The 14,882-nt window shown below is 37.8% G+C and overlaps 1 protein-coding gene across 8 annotated transcripts in view; it reads left to right on the forward strand.

Annotated features, from left to right (window-relative positions):
• Nucleotides 1–14,882, forward strand: part of ARID4A (AT-rich interaction domain 4A) — a 51,621-nt gene extending 36,739 nt beyond the window's left edge. For 3 of the 8 annotated variants that reach the window (XM_080617531.1, XM_080617532.1, XM_080617527.1), the window contains 10 exons: nucleotides 363–591; nucleotides 2,681–2,931; nucleotides 4,758–4,955; nucleotides 6,125–6,224; nucleotides 6,385–6,586; nucleotides 7,866–8,993; nucleotides 9,182–9,286; nucleotides 10,856–11,071; nucleotides 12,428–12,574; nucleotides 13,062–14,881. In XM_080617531.1, the coding sequence (XP_080473657.1) occupies nucleotides 363–591; nucleotides 2,681–2,931; nucleotides 4,758–4,955; nucleotides 6,125–6,224; nucleotides 6,385–6,586; nucleotides 7,866–8,993; nucleotides 9,182–9,286; nucleotides 10,856–11,071; nucleotides 12,428–12,574; nucleotides 13,062–13,165 (2,680 nt within the window). In that variant the 3' untranslated portion in view covers nucleotides 13,166–14,881. Of the gene's footprint in view, nucleotides 1–362; nucleotides 592–2,680; nucleotides 2,932–4,757; nucleotides 4,956–6,124; nucleotides 6,225–6,384; nucleotides 6,587–7,865; nucleotides 8,994–9,181; nucleotides 9,287–10,855; nucleotides 11,072–12,427; nucleotides 12,575–13,061 lie in introns of all 8 variants that reach the window. The other 5 variants (XM_080617529.1, XM_080617530.1, XM_080617528.1 and 2 more) reach the window with 5 other exon arrangements.

A 14,882-nucleotide genomic window follows, 5' to 3' on the forward strand; every position in this document is an offset into this window, starting at 1 on the left:
TGCATTTGCGGAACAGCGTACGTGTTCTTAGGCTTTACTGTCATGAACTCTTAATTGGATGGGGATGAAATTAAATTTCTGGGAAGCACCTGTGTGGATTCTTTCTCACCATTTGACTTGTGTGCATAATAGTTTCTTTTCAAAATCTTCTCTGGCTTTTTATTTTGTTTATTTGGGCTTGAGTTTTTTTGTTGTTTTTGTTGGGTTGCCTGGTTTTGTTGGGATTGTTCTGTCCTCCTCACTATTAACTCCTCCCCCCCCCCCCCCCCAAGATACTGCTTTTGCTTTTCTCTGAGCAGGAAAATAGCTTTTATGCACTTAAATAAAGAGAAAGATAAATGAAACTTTATTTGCATATATAGGTATCTTTATGGTTTTGAAGAGTACTGCCGTTCTGCAAACATTCAGTTTAGGACCATCCATCACAATGAACCGAAAGTAGTAGAAGACATACAGAAACGTATGGAACCAATGGAGGAAAGTGTGAAGGAGGAACAAAAAATGCCCCCGACAGATGTTAAAAAAGAAGCAGAAGAAAATTATTCCAGCAGTGAAAGTGAAAAAGAAGAACCAGAACTAAGATCTCCAAGGGTAAGTGGCTTGAACTGGTTTCTACTTAGTACTTAACAAAATACCTTTGTATAGTGAACAGTTTACATAATGAGTTTTCCCTTGTGGAGTGATTATAGGTTTGAATTGGCATACTTGTACAGGCATAGGACAGGGTTCTGTGAACAGAGTTGGTGTTAATGGTTAATTATGTTCTGCCTGTGAATAGATCAGTTTTGTTTATTTCTTCATACTCTAAGCCATCCCTGGGATTTGCTCAGACTGCATTGAATGTCAGACATGTTTCAATTCAGGGATGGCTTGAAGAGCTACTGAGGGCTGGATATCGTCAGAATATCAGCCTGTGAAACTCAGCAGGACAGTCTTGGTTGTGGGTGGGAATTTCTACAGGCACATGGAATCTGGAGCTTTCCAGCAAGGAGCAGGAATATTAAGGGACTACTACAGCTTTAAGAATCAAAGGAAGACCCATTTCTCCGAGTTGGTTTTTATCACAGTATCTCTTTTTTTAATAAACACTACAATTTTACAGTATGCAGGCAAAGTAGAGGGAGGAGCGCTTACATTTTGTCTTCCTTCATCCCTGAGTGCTGTAGATGTGAGGGTGATAATAGTAGTTACATATATAAGATAAGTGACCCATCAGCTAGCGGATACTGAGCCTTATGGGGAATACAAGAGTACTTTTGAGGTATTCGAATATGATGCTGTAGCACTCCTGTTAATTCTGTTAAAAGGACATTTTATGTTCTTTAACAGAGCGTGATTGCTGAAGGACAGGAATTGCTACTTTTTAAATTGTTCAAGTTGTAAGGATTCTGTTCAACTGAAGTGTAATTTGATTAAAATACTTCTGGCAAACCAGCTTTTCAAGCAAGTTTATGGCCTTTTAATAGATGAAAAGACAAATCTAAACTTGTATTTACACTATGTATTATGTTTTACATTTCTATCTAACTGCAAGTGGTGTTTCCAAGCTGTGTCAGCCTTAATGAACCTCCTGGCATGACATTATTTTTGTTGTTAGTTTTTGTTGTTTGGGTTTTAGGATGGGTTGGTTTTTTGGGGGTTTTTGAGGGGTTTTTTGGTTTTTTTTTGTGCAGTGTTTTTTTTTTGGTTTTTTTTGTTGTTTTTTTTTTTTAAAGGGGAAGAAAACTGGTGAGAGGATAAAGTAGAAGAATTTTTTTGTCTTTTTTATCATTGGCTGGCTTATTGGTGTTAATTTGTTGCTAAATAAATATTGGTCATGTATCTTATTACTTCATTAATCCAGTCACCAGCTATCTATTTATGAATTATTATTTTTCCAAAGTATTTGAAGTATTTGCCATTATGCTACTGTGAATTTTAATTATCCCAGTACCTCCATTACTGTTGTCTTTGGATAGCCTCAAGATAATTAATTTTGCATTCATAATGTATTTTAAATGTTCTTATTACAAAGCAATGACCCTAGCAAGAGACTTTCAATTCCAAAATGACAATCCTGTACTAGATCCACAAGAGGCAGTTGCAGATAGCCCCAGACAGCAATTGTAACAGTTCGCTGTCAGGAATGAAGATGCCTATCAAGCATCTCAAGCATCATCAAGTCCTCTACAAGCATTAATGCTGTTGCTGTAGTTGAGCAAGGCATTTTGGCCCTTTCTATCAGGGCAACAGACCTTACAAATGTCTTGAAATCTTCTAGAAGGTAATCAGAAGTTCATCCTCTTTATTCTAAATGAAGCAGAATGGCTTTATTTTTGGGTGCTTTTAGTTTGGTTTTGTTTGTGGGGTGGTGTTTTTTTGGGTTTTGTGGTTTGTTTTTCTTTGTTGTTGTTGTTGTTTTTTGGGGGGGAGGTGTTTGGGTTTGGCTTGCTGTTTGTGGGGTTTTTTTGTTTGGTTTGTTGTGGGGTTTTTTTGTTTTTCGGGTTTTTTTTTCATTGTTCCCTCACCCCCAAGTAACAAGACTTCAAGCTATTATCTTAAGATTTTAGAGTATTTTGCTTTTTGCTGTTACCTCCAGCTCTTCTTCCATACAGGAATATTATTTCCCTCTTCACTGTGGTTTGGACTATACAGAGAACAGTTGACAAAAGTCATTAAACTGTTCTTATTTCTGTTCTAGGGACGAAGAAGACTTACCCGTGATGCAACCCCAGCTAAAAAAGATAGTGAAGAGGATAAAACACAAGACAAATTAAAAGACAGTAACAAGGAAAATAAAGATATAGAGGAAATGCCTGAGAATGCAGAGAAGAAAGAAAATGAAACTCCACTAGGGAGAAAAAGTACACCAAAGCAAAAAGAGAAAAAAATTAAAAAACAGGAGGATTCTGACAAAGAGTCAGATGAAGAGGAAGAGAGGCAGAGGGAGAGGTAAACATTAATTTGTGTCACCTTCTTACGTATATGTCTGTGTTGTGATTGAGCCATACCTCAAGCAGGAGTATACACAACTAAAATGTGGAAATTTGGGACCTATTCACTAAGCAGCCAGACAGGAAAGGGAAAATTTTATTTCAAGCTTGTAAATGTGCTGTACTTTACGGAAGCATCTTTTTCTGGTAGGCAGCAGACTTCCATTTTCTTGAAGGTCTTGCTAAGGATGTGTTAGTGTTTTGTCACAGTTGTATGTACAGACACAGAGTAGACCAGGCTGTGTCTGTCAGGTGCTATAGCAACTGTCTGGGCAGACTTGTCTGGGCAGTTGAAATGCAAATGGAAAAGAGAAGACCCTCTTCTCCCATGCTTTTGTTGAAGTGTTTAGTGATGGCTGGTGAACCTCCAGGGTGCTTGTTTTTGTTATTTGATATATTGTAGGCAGGCAAGCAGGGGATCAACTAATAAGGGAAAAGGAAAGAGGGAGTTTGTATGAAACACACAGGTAGGCTGAAAAGGAGAATGGAGAGACATGGAAGGGCAAATGAAAAATAGCATCCACAGCCTAAGCTTGACAAGTTGAATTGGATATCTAGTCCTGGTTACAAATGAGTGTGACCAGGTGAGTAATTCATTACCAGAGTAGACCTCTTAGCTAACTTTGGCTGTGGTCAAGGGCTGTGTCTTACCAGCTTAAACTGGCTTTCCTACCTTGTTTTTCTTGTCCATGTGGCTAAATGGTTTGGACACAAGTTAACGCTGAATGAAGCTTGATAGGGATATTGTATGTTTTCTTCTAAAGAGCTTTGAGGAGTAGGAAAAACACACAGTTATTTTAAAGAAAGTGTCCCTGTGTAGTCCAAAAAAAGATGATCTGGCAGTGCCCCATAGCATGTGGAAATGCCTCAAATGAAGGTGCAGTGTTGGGTGTGCATGAGGTCACAGGGGGATGGATATCAAGTGACATGGGCATCAGAGAGTTTTTTCTTTAAGCGGTGTGGATGGTGCTTGTCCTTTTAATTGTTTGCCACAGCAAGATAGTTGCTGTTGAAGGCTAATGAATATATTTCATCAAAAGCAAACCTATAGTATTTTTCACTATTTTCTTTTTTGGTGATTTTTTTTGCAGTTTTGCAGTTTTACATTATGCTAAATTCACCCTAAAAAAAGGAGAGAAGTATAGGTAAAAATAGGATAGATTGTGATTCTTGAAAGTATGTTTAGGTAGAGTGTTTAAATATCAGATACAGCTATAATAAGAGGTAGACGTAGCTAATAAGAGGTGTGTAGACACTTTTAATCTTTATTAAACATTGTTACAATCAACTTTTCTCATTGGAATGGTGTTTGCATCTGTGAGGGGATCACTATGATGGCGATTCACGCTTATGCACACTGTTAATAAACTGTAACCTATTAAGCAAACTGTAGGAGAAAGAATTTTTCTTTTTAAATAACATGCTAAAATCAGTTCTTCCTGTCTTACTTAGGAGTCAAACACTGAGTTAACTTACTCCTCTTTCTGCATTATCAAAATACTCATTTAAAAAATACTTTTTAAGTTCTGAGGTAGTTGTACACATAATAAATTGTGTTTATGATATATTTTTTCTGGATATTTTTGGCACTTCTGTTTTCTCAAAGTCCTGTTCTTGATGTGAGAAGCTGTGTCCAAGCTAGCTTCAGAGGCAGTGCAGGATAGAGAAGATGAAAACATTTTTTCTTGCAGCCTTTTTCTTTTGTAGTAGCTTGGCTACGCTAGTTAAATGTTGAAACATTGATTGTCTCTAATTAGTGGGCATTTTAAATACACTTTACTGCAGGGAGGAAATTGAGAACAAAGGAGAATCAGAAGGTGAAGAGGATGAGGAGGATGCAGAACCCTGCTTGACTGGAACCAAAGTGAAAGTAAAATATGGACGTGGAAAGACTCAAAAAATCTATGAAGCCAGTATTAAAAGCACAGAAATTGATGACGGAGAAGTTTTATATTTAGTTCACTATTATGGTTGGAATGTAAGGTGAGAATAACAATTGCCTTTCATTTCTTTATTTATTAAATGGATTATTTACAAAAGAATTTTTGTTCTAAGAACAAAAGGAGAAAGATGATCAGTGACTTGGCTCCGAATGGAACTATCAACACGGTGACAGGATCTGACTGTATTACACGTTTGTGTTAGTAATTTTGTTCATGGTATGACACTACAACACAGAAACGTACAAGGAAGTATATTCTGAGATTTCAAAGTTTTCATCTGGCTTAAAGTGAGTAATCCTCACTCCTCACAGGAGCATCCCTGTAATTTCCTGTGTTAGCTACTGTTAGCACTATTGGACTTCAAGGGAGTCATTGATTATGATGAAGACCTCTACAATTAAGTGTATCAAGCACTGAAATTTTGGTAACACAATTTAATCTTGTATTGAATGTTAACTGTGCTTATAAAGAATGGTTGTTACAAAGAGCTACAGAATCGTAAAATGCTTCTCTTGCCAGCCATGCTTTATATTCAGTACTGCTGCAGAAATGGCTTTTTTGCTCTTGTTCTTAAGAGCATTGTTTAGTATATAGACAAAAATATCACAAAATGAATTTTTGAAACTAGAACACTTCTGGTATATAACTTGAGATGTTCCAAATCCATACATTTCTAATTAAACTAAGCAAATTTCTTTATGTGGCAACACAAAGTTTATGTGCGTGGGGATATACTTACATGTGTCCATTTACCTTTTTAATAACTCAGGAGATTCTGAGGAGAGCTAGCAGTGTATTTGTGCTTTTCAGAATCTCATCCAGTTTGTTGCTATAATTTAAAAATTTTACCTAAAAAAAAAAAAAAAAAAAAAAAAAAAGACATTTTTCTGTTGAGGTGAAAACTGCTTTTTATATATGATGTGAAATAATTGACAAAACTATAGCTGACGCAGTCCCCTGGGTTCCAGTGCTTTGCTAGCAAAAGACGGAAGTTTGCATCTGCATTCCCCCATCCCATAAATCTTTTGTGGGCTAGAAATGTAATTCATCTTTGTAATTCCAGATACTGCGTGTGTTTGTAAATATATGCTCTACTTTCCTAGCTCTCTTTAATAAATATTTTCTGTAACTCAGTCTTTTTAATCCCCATATTGCAAACAAATTTTTATTGTTTAGTGATAATAACAGTATGTTGTTACTCACATTTAGATACGATGAATGGGTGAAAGCTGATCGGATTATCTGGCCTGTGGACAAAGGAGGACCAAAGAGAAAACAGAAGAAAAAAACAAAAGTAATAGTTATTTCAGTAAGTTTTTTTGTAGTACAGTGCTTAATGACTATCACAATTCCTTATTTTTCAAAAAAGTTATTCAGTCCACAAACTATTTTTTTAATAGAAGTGTAGAGCAAAAGGTTTTGATGATCAGCAGTGAAACGTTAATAAACAGTCATTGTTTTCCCCTCAGAATAAAGAAGACAGTGAGAAGGATGAGAAGAAGGATGAGGAGAAACAAAAATCAAAGCGTGGGCGACCCCCTCTGAAATCTACTCTTCCATCCAACACGTCCTGCAGTTTATCCAAAACGCCTACTAGTGAAGGTAAATCAGGAGCCAGAAGTGCACGGAACAACTTGTCAGATTCCTCACCATTACCAAATGGAACAGAAGGTACATCTGGTGCACTCATGTTCTGGCATGGAAGTGCATGTAAAGAGTGATGTAATGCAGTGCATTAATATGACAACTTCAGAGAACACAGTTCTGTCAGCAGCTTTAAAGTCCTACTTATCCAGTCAGTGTACAAGCAACAGAATGGAAAAAATTTTTGGCGCAGGTTTTACTCTATAAAAATGAATACTTCTGATTTTTAGCAACACCTCACAGGCAGATGAGGTGTAGCTCAGGAGTGTTTGATTCTGGTGGAGGCTCAAACAGTGAGCGCTTAGGCTTTTGAGGTTTTTCAGTACTTTTTTGAAGAGAAGTTTTATCTTTACCTTTTTGCTGTTGATTTTTTTCCTCCCTGTGAATTTTGTGGAAATAGTTGAGCTGACACTGCTGAGGAGTACAGTTTGCTCACAGAAGAGCTATGGCATGGAAATGACTGTGCAAGTAATTCCGTATTCTTTAGTCAGAGCCTTTCAGTCCTAATCATGAGCAGACCAACTCTAGTAGTATAATGATAGTCTTCATTGTGGTAATTAAGTCCTCAACCCCAGTACTAAATCATGCACCCTAAGTTGTTAATTATATACAAAAGGCAGCAATATTTTTGGTATTTCTAAGTCTCTGTGAAAAAGAACTGAAGTGAAACCACTGTCTGCTTTCAGCACAGATCCCTGAATAATCCGGTAATGTAAATATGCTTGCTCCACATATGGTGCATACAATAGATTTGTACAATAGTTTAACAATGAAATGTCCATATTGTGGTGTAGGAGGGTTTGGTTTTTTTTACTGTTTGGGGGTGCATGGAGGGGAGAAGTGTTGGTTTTTTTGCTTTGTAATGCCAGGTGGGGCAGGCAATTTCCACAGAAAGATACTAGATTATGGGAATGTGTTTTTTCTACCATAAACTGTAATTTGTTTATACCAGCTCGCCTTGGGGAAATAGCAGAAGAACCACAAAATACCTCAAGCTGGAAGGGACTCATAATCAAATCCAACTCCCTACTCCTTGCAGGACTACCTGAAACTGAGAGTGTCATCCAGATGCATCTTGAACACAGATAGCACCGCTACTATTGTAGTTTCATGGAAATTTTGAGTAAAAATAAGAACTGTAATAAGTGCATTGAATTATGCAGGATGTTAAGTTTGAAAATGTGTATTCTAAATTGATGTTAATGTGGCAAATTACTGGGAAGAAAGTTTTTGTGTGGTTGAAAAAGGAAATTGTGTTGTAATTGATGATTTAAGGTGCTGATTCCTTCTTTTTTAAAATTTGTAGACTCTGGCTCTTCTGACAGTGAAGCAGATGAGTCATCTGAAAAGAATTTGAATGAAGAATTTTCTCCAGAAACTTCAGAACTGGATAAAAGTGAAAAGCTACATGATGAGAAGCTAGATGAAGAAAACCCAAAGATTCCTCATGCATTGAAAGAAAATGACAGGACTCAAGTACAGCCACTAGAAACACTGAAACTGGAAGTCGAAGAAAGTGAACAAATTGGTCAGACTTTCGGAAATAAAACAGAGCAAATAGAAGAAATCAAAAGAGAGGCTGAAAAATCACCTAAAGGTAAAGGGAGAAGGAGCAAGACAAAAGATCCTTCTTTAGAGAATGCCAAGATTTCACCAGGAAGCCAAGAAGAGGTTGCAAATGAATCTCTTGCAGAACCTGAAAGATTAGACATGTCTTCCTTGGACTGTAAAGAAACTTCCAGCACTACTGAAAGTGAAACAGAACCTTCTACAAAAGATAAGAAGCTTTTGAAAAGGAAAACTTTAGAACAGGCATCACCTGAAAAGAGAAATCGACGACAGAGTGAGATGGAAGTGCCAAATATTGTATCTGAAGAGAGGACCAATGAATGTACTGGAGCAGAAGAATGTAGAGGGCTGAATGCTGAAGAGTCCCTCAGAACAGAGAATGAGGAAATGCCATCCCTCGTGGCAGAATCGGTTCAGCGCACTCAAGAGCTCAGAAATGAGATTTCTGAGCATCCTGAAGAAAATGAGAATGTTCCCTTAAAAGATGAGGATGATGCAATGCCTCAGATTGGTCCTGAAACACTGCTGTGCCATGAAGTAGACTTGGATGACTTGGATGAAAAGGAGAAGAGCAGTAGTGAAGACATCCTATCAGAAAAGCCAGATCCTACTGCTTCAAATCCAAATCTATCTGCCTTACCCACTGCTGTCCAGTCGAGCTTTTCAGTGATCTCGCCTCTTGCGCTTAGCCAGGATGAATCGCGCAGTATCAAGAGCGAAAGTGACATGACGATTGAAGTCGACAGTGTGGCGGAAGAGTCTCAAGAAGGTCTCTGTGAAAGCGAGTCTGCTAATGGATTTGAAGCCAGTACTACATCAAGCACCTGTAGTCTACCTGTGCAAGAAAGAGAGATTGGAGAGAAAGGTGAGCGCTCCTGTCAACAGTCATTCTCTGCTCTAATGATTTCTGAAGTCATTTTAAGACTGGTTTTACTGAAAGTTGGCTGTTTGTTTTGTCTTCTGGTTTTAAATTTATTTGTTGCTTATACAAAAAGAGTTTACAAGTAGCAGAGATATTTGAGGTGTCTTGTCTTCCTTTATTTTTTCATTTAGGTCAAAAAAGACCCAGTGATAGCAATAGTGGAACACTGGCAAAAAAACAAAAGCGTACCCCAAAGCGAACAAGTGCTGCAGCCAAAAACGAAAAGAATGGAACAGGTACATTTGAGGGCGGGAGGTTATGCTGCCCTATCAACATGCATAAGGGCACACTGATCTCACTGTTATCCATTATTTCTATTGGGTGGGACTTCCTTGTCAGGGTTTTTCATTATTATTCATGATTTTAATATTATTAAGGTGCATGATTATTGGCTGTTAACTGTAAAGAACTTAGCAGCTCTGCAGTAGCAGTGTTCCTTGGAGATCTCTTGGTTATTTTTAATTACTTCTTAGGAGAAGCTTTTAATAACAGCATATATTAGCAGCTACTAAGTATTTACCATTATGATCATTTTTATATAGAATCATCAAATAGTTTTGGATGGAAGGGACCTTCAAAGGTCATCTAGTCCAACCCCCCTGCAATGAGCAGTGACATTCTCAACTAGATCAGATAGCTCACATCAAGCCTGGTCTTGAGTGTCTCCAGGGATGGTGACATCTACCACCCCTCTGGGCAGCCTGTGCCAGTATTTTACCACCTTCATTCTAAACGATTTTTAACTCTCATCCAGCCTGAATCTCATCTGTTCTAGTTTAAAACCATTACCCCATGTCCTGTCACATGAGGCCCTCTAAAAGGTATCTCTATATATTTCTTATAGGCACCTTTTAAGTACTGAAAGGCTGCAATAATTGGGTTGGTTATGAATTTGTGAGAGGGGATCTTGTTCTGAGTAGGAACATCTCCTTCAAAGTATTACAGTAGGTGTTTCTCATGGGGAAAAAAATGCATCTATGAAGTACAGAAAAAATGCTTGATGCTAAAGAATAACTTTTCAGCAAAAACAATCTTGTGTGTGTTTATCTCAATTATGTGGCTTCTTTTTTAATTTACTATAGAAATTTTGATTTTTCCATTTCTGTAACACATTTCTGGTGATGATTGTATTGAGTGAGTCAATATATTTAGGCCCTGTGGCAGTATTGTTACAATTTTTAAATATCAGACTGAAATCTGAATTCTGACATACAATATTCAGATATATTTGAGATGCCTGTGTAAAACTTTGAAATTACTGTGGCAGTCCAAAACATTTGCATACATTAGCTTAAAATTTTCTGTTACATATTAAAGCATTTATGCTTTTAGTCATGTTTCAGAACTGTTCCTTTAGATGTGCAAAGCAATTTGGTAGACATATATAGTCATGGGCTACCTACTTATATTAATACAGTTTTGATCTTTGAAAGGGGATTCTAGTATTATAACACCAAAATATGTGGCTTAAACATAGTTTATCAGTGCTCTAATATTCTTATTTTAATAAGCTGCTGCTTTACTTCTGTAAAAATTTAGACTATTGCTCTTTAACTAAAGGCCTGGTCAGCCCTTACCTGCTCCTGCATTAAGGATTGGTACACTTGATAGTTCAGTGCCTTTTGTGTCTTAAAAGGTTATACATTCAATCTCATATGATTTTTCCTTTTGTGCATTCTGGGATCTCCTAAGCCAGAAGGAGCAGTGTTTTTCTTACTCATTTTTTCTGACTATAACTACAGTTCTAAAATGGTAAGTTGTTCGTAAGGGTTCTTTTAAATCCAAGTACATTTCTCTTACTGCAGGACAAAGTAGTGACAGTGAAGACCTTTCTGTACTGGACAGTTCAAGTAAATGTACTCCTGTAAAACACATAAGTGCATCCAAACCACAGAAGATTTCCCGATCACCTGCAAGAGTCATTTCGCCTCACATCAAAGATGGAGAGAAGGATAAACACAGAGAAAAACACCACCACCAGAATGCTTCATCTAGAGTATACAAATGGAGTTTTCAGCTCAGTAAGAATTCTTTAAGTGACTTGATGAAATATAACAAGGGAAAGTATAGAGTCCTGCATCTGGGCAGGAACAACCCCAGGTTCCAGTATAGGTTGGGGAATGACCTGTTAGAGAGCAGTGTAGGGGAGAGGGACCTGGGGGTCCTAGTGGATGGCAGGATGACCATGAGCCCAGCACTGTGCCCTTGTGGCCAAGAAGGCCAATGGCATCCTGGGGTGTATTAGAAGGGGGGTGGTCAGTAGGTCGAGAGAGGTCCTCCTTCCCCTCTACTCTGACCTGGTGAGACCGCATCTGGAATATTCAGTCCAGTTCTGGGCCCCTCAGTTCAAGAAGGACAGGGACCTGCTGGAGAGAGTCCAGCGCAGGGCAACTAAGATGATTAAGGGAGTGGAGCATCTCCCTTATGAGGAAAGGCTGAGGGAGCTGGGTCTCTATAGTTTGGAGAAGAGGAGACTGAGGGGTGACCTTATTAGTGTATATAAATATATAAAGGGGGAGTGTCACGAGGATGGAGCCAGGCTCTTCTCAATGGCAAACAATGATAGGACAAGGGGTAATGAGTATAAACTGGAACACAAGAGGTTCCACTTAAACTTGAGAAGAAACTTCTTCTCAGTGAGGGTGACGGAACACTGGAACAGGCTGCCCAGGGGGGTTGTGGAGTCTCCTTCTCTGGAGACATTCAAAACCTGCCTGGACACATTCCTGTGTAACCTTATCTAGGTATTCCTGCTCCGGCAGGGGCATTGGACTAGATGATCTTTTGAGGTCCCTTACAATCTCTAGCATACTGTGATACTGTGACTTGATTAGAGGGAATTTATAAGAAAATTTGTTCTGAAATTAAAATGTGGGGCTCCAAATTAGGTACAGGACTTTTATGGCCTGGTTATGGAAGTATGTTAGATTTTAAGCTGCATTTTGTAGCTCCTTAATATTCATCATAGAATCCTAGAATAGTTTGGGTTGGAAGGGCCCTTAAAGACCATCTAGATCCAGCCCCCCTGCCAAAGGCAGGGACACCTTTCACTAGACCCGATTGCTTAAAGCCCTGTCCAACCTGGCCTTGAACACTGCTAGGAATGGGGCAGCCACAGCTTCCCTGGGCAACCAGTTCCATTATCTCACCACTGTCATGGTAAAGAACTTCTTCCTTACATCTAATCTGTATCTCCCCTTTCTCAGTTTAAAGCCATTCCCCCTCATCCTATCACTGCTTGCTCACAAAAAGTCCCTTTCCTGGTTTGTTGTCAGTCCCTTTAAGCACTGGAAGGCTGTTATAAGGTCTGCTATCACGATTGTATTAATTTGTGTAAAATCACCTTGATGAACCTGTTTGTTCTTCCCACTTTTAAGATGAACTAGACAATATGAGCAGCACTGAAAGGATCTCCTTCTTACAAGAAAAACTACAGGAAATACGGAAATACTACATGTCCTTGAAGTCAGAAGTAGCAACCATAGACAGGAGAAGAAAACGATTAAAAAAGAAGGACAGAGAAGGTAACTTTCAGATTTGCTTTATGATTCCCATGAGAAGTTAATTTTCTTGAAAATACGTAACTCAAAACAACTTGAGTTTAATTGGGAGTATCTCTTGGGGAAAAAAAGTTATCATCTGTTTGTATGTATGTTTAGAAAATATTTATGGCTCTTCAGAACTTGAACCTAATGAGCATTCCCTGATTATTTTATAACAGTGTATTAGAAACTTGGATTTCCTAGTGCAAGCTAGGTCTGAGTTTTCAGTCACTGTAATGACTCATCTGATTCATCTTTTCAATTGGCTGGTGATGCAGCAAGGGTACGGTTACTCATCCAGTTTACGTGAATTTATCAGTGAAAGCACTTGACAAAAAAAATCTGTATCAGTTTCCTGTGATCATGCTACTACTTTGAGATCTCTTAAACAACCTGATAAGCAAAGAAACCTTCATTCTGATCTGTACTTTGATAACCTTGATACTGATCTGTTGTTCTGTATATTCAGTGTCACATACAGGAGCATCCATGTCATCTGCTTCGTCAGACACTGGAATGAGTCCATCATCATCTTCTCCTCCACAGAACGTGCTTGCTGTAGAATGCAGGTGATGCACGTTTCTCTGCCTTGCCAGCATCTTGCTGCCATGGACATAAATCCTGAAATACAACCACAGAAAGCACTCAACTGCTTTGACATTGCCAAGTATATTCTGTACACACTTCCACTGCTGGGACTGTACCTGTTCTCCCCTCCTACCCTCTTCTTTTGTTTAATTTACTGTTCAGAGAAATTAAGCTCATTGGTAACTGAAGGTTTGTAGGCACAATGTGACATGCTTGTCATTGTGTTTGGTTTTGTTTTGTTTTTATTAATGCAGAGAAAGGGCACTTATCAAAGTTGAAAAGTTATGTCCAATGAAGCATTCAGGTGTTCTAGGGAGCTCTTAGAAAAGCAAGTGCACCAAGCAGACATCAGAGTATTATCAAAAAGAACTGAGTAACTGCTGCACTTTCGCCAAGCTGTACGTTCACTCTTGGTGAGTAGTTCCTTTTTGTGGAAGCACTTGCTATACAGAACTGCCAAAGTACGTGTTCAGAAATGTGCCCAGTTTTAAAGGTGTAAATGGGACAAAATAAATTGTGAAAGGAAGTGTAGTTGACTGAAAACTACAGTTGTAATAAGTCTTCCACTTTTTATAGGATTTTTGAGCACACAATTATGCAAATATTTTAATGTTTATTAATGTTTACAGTGGAATTGTGAATAGGTTTTCAGTGGACTATCTTATCCCTTGACAAAAATATTTTGTCTTTTTTCTATGTAATTTCAGAGTTTTTATTTTGTTACAAAAAGACGAAAAATGAAATATATAACAACAGTGAAGTTATTTAACAAGATTTCTAAAGCTGAAATTTTTGTGTAAAATAAGGTATCTTGCAACTTGTTAAATATATTTATTCAGACATTGGATGTTGTATTTTTATGTATTTTTTAAAATATTAATAAAATTGGAAAAAAAAATCTAGGTTACTTCACTCTTTCAGTAGAACACACGTATCAGTTACGGCTTTTAAGGATGTTTTATCCAGTAGCCATGCCTGTATTTCAAATGGGTCTGTCGATGTAGCCTCCACAACATAGATCTTGTCTGCAGGCATCTGGGTAAAACTATGGCTTTATTTGGAAACTTTGGCAGTCCTAGTACTTACATTGTTTTGAGGAACAAAATTTATTGGGTTGCCCTTAAGATACTTTGTCACAAGTTCTTATGTTTGCTGTACTGCCGAATGGATTTGCATCTCCCAAAGTTGAGATGCAACAATAAAGTAAAGCAACTGTGTATGCTTTGTCTGTGGATTGTCCCACGGACAGAAAGTTTGTAAATAACTCTTCCAAACTCATGTATTTAAAACAGTTTGCATATACATTATGTATAAAAGTGATTTTTTTATCAATTTTTTTATTCATGTTTGTACATTAAAAGGGGTTCTTAACCCCTTTTTCTGTGTTAAATATGCTGTAGAGTAATAACATAGATGCTCTAGACTGTATATCGGGATATTCTGGTTCACATGGCAGGAGGTCAGAACGAAACACTAGTGATGGCGTAGCATTACTAAAATTGATGTTTCTTGAAATTTCATTTTACAACATTTGTCAACTTGTGATTCCAATTTCTTCCATTTTCACAGAAAATTAAAGAAAAAGTACTCTTGTAAATGCACTTTTTCTGTCTTTTCTTAAGCAAAGCAGAACTATTTCTATGTAAGATAAATATGGAGCTCGCTAGACAGCATTAATAAAGGCCATGTTTTAAACATAGGC

This window comes from Psittacula echo, assembly GCF_963264785.1.
Source record: "Psittacula echo genome assembly, chromosome: 5".
Classification (NCBI taxonomy): domain Eukaryota; kingdom Metazoa; phylum Chordata; class Aves; order Psittaciformes; family Psittacidae; genus Psittacula; species Psittacula echo.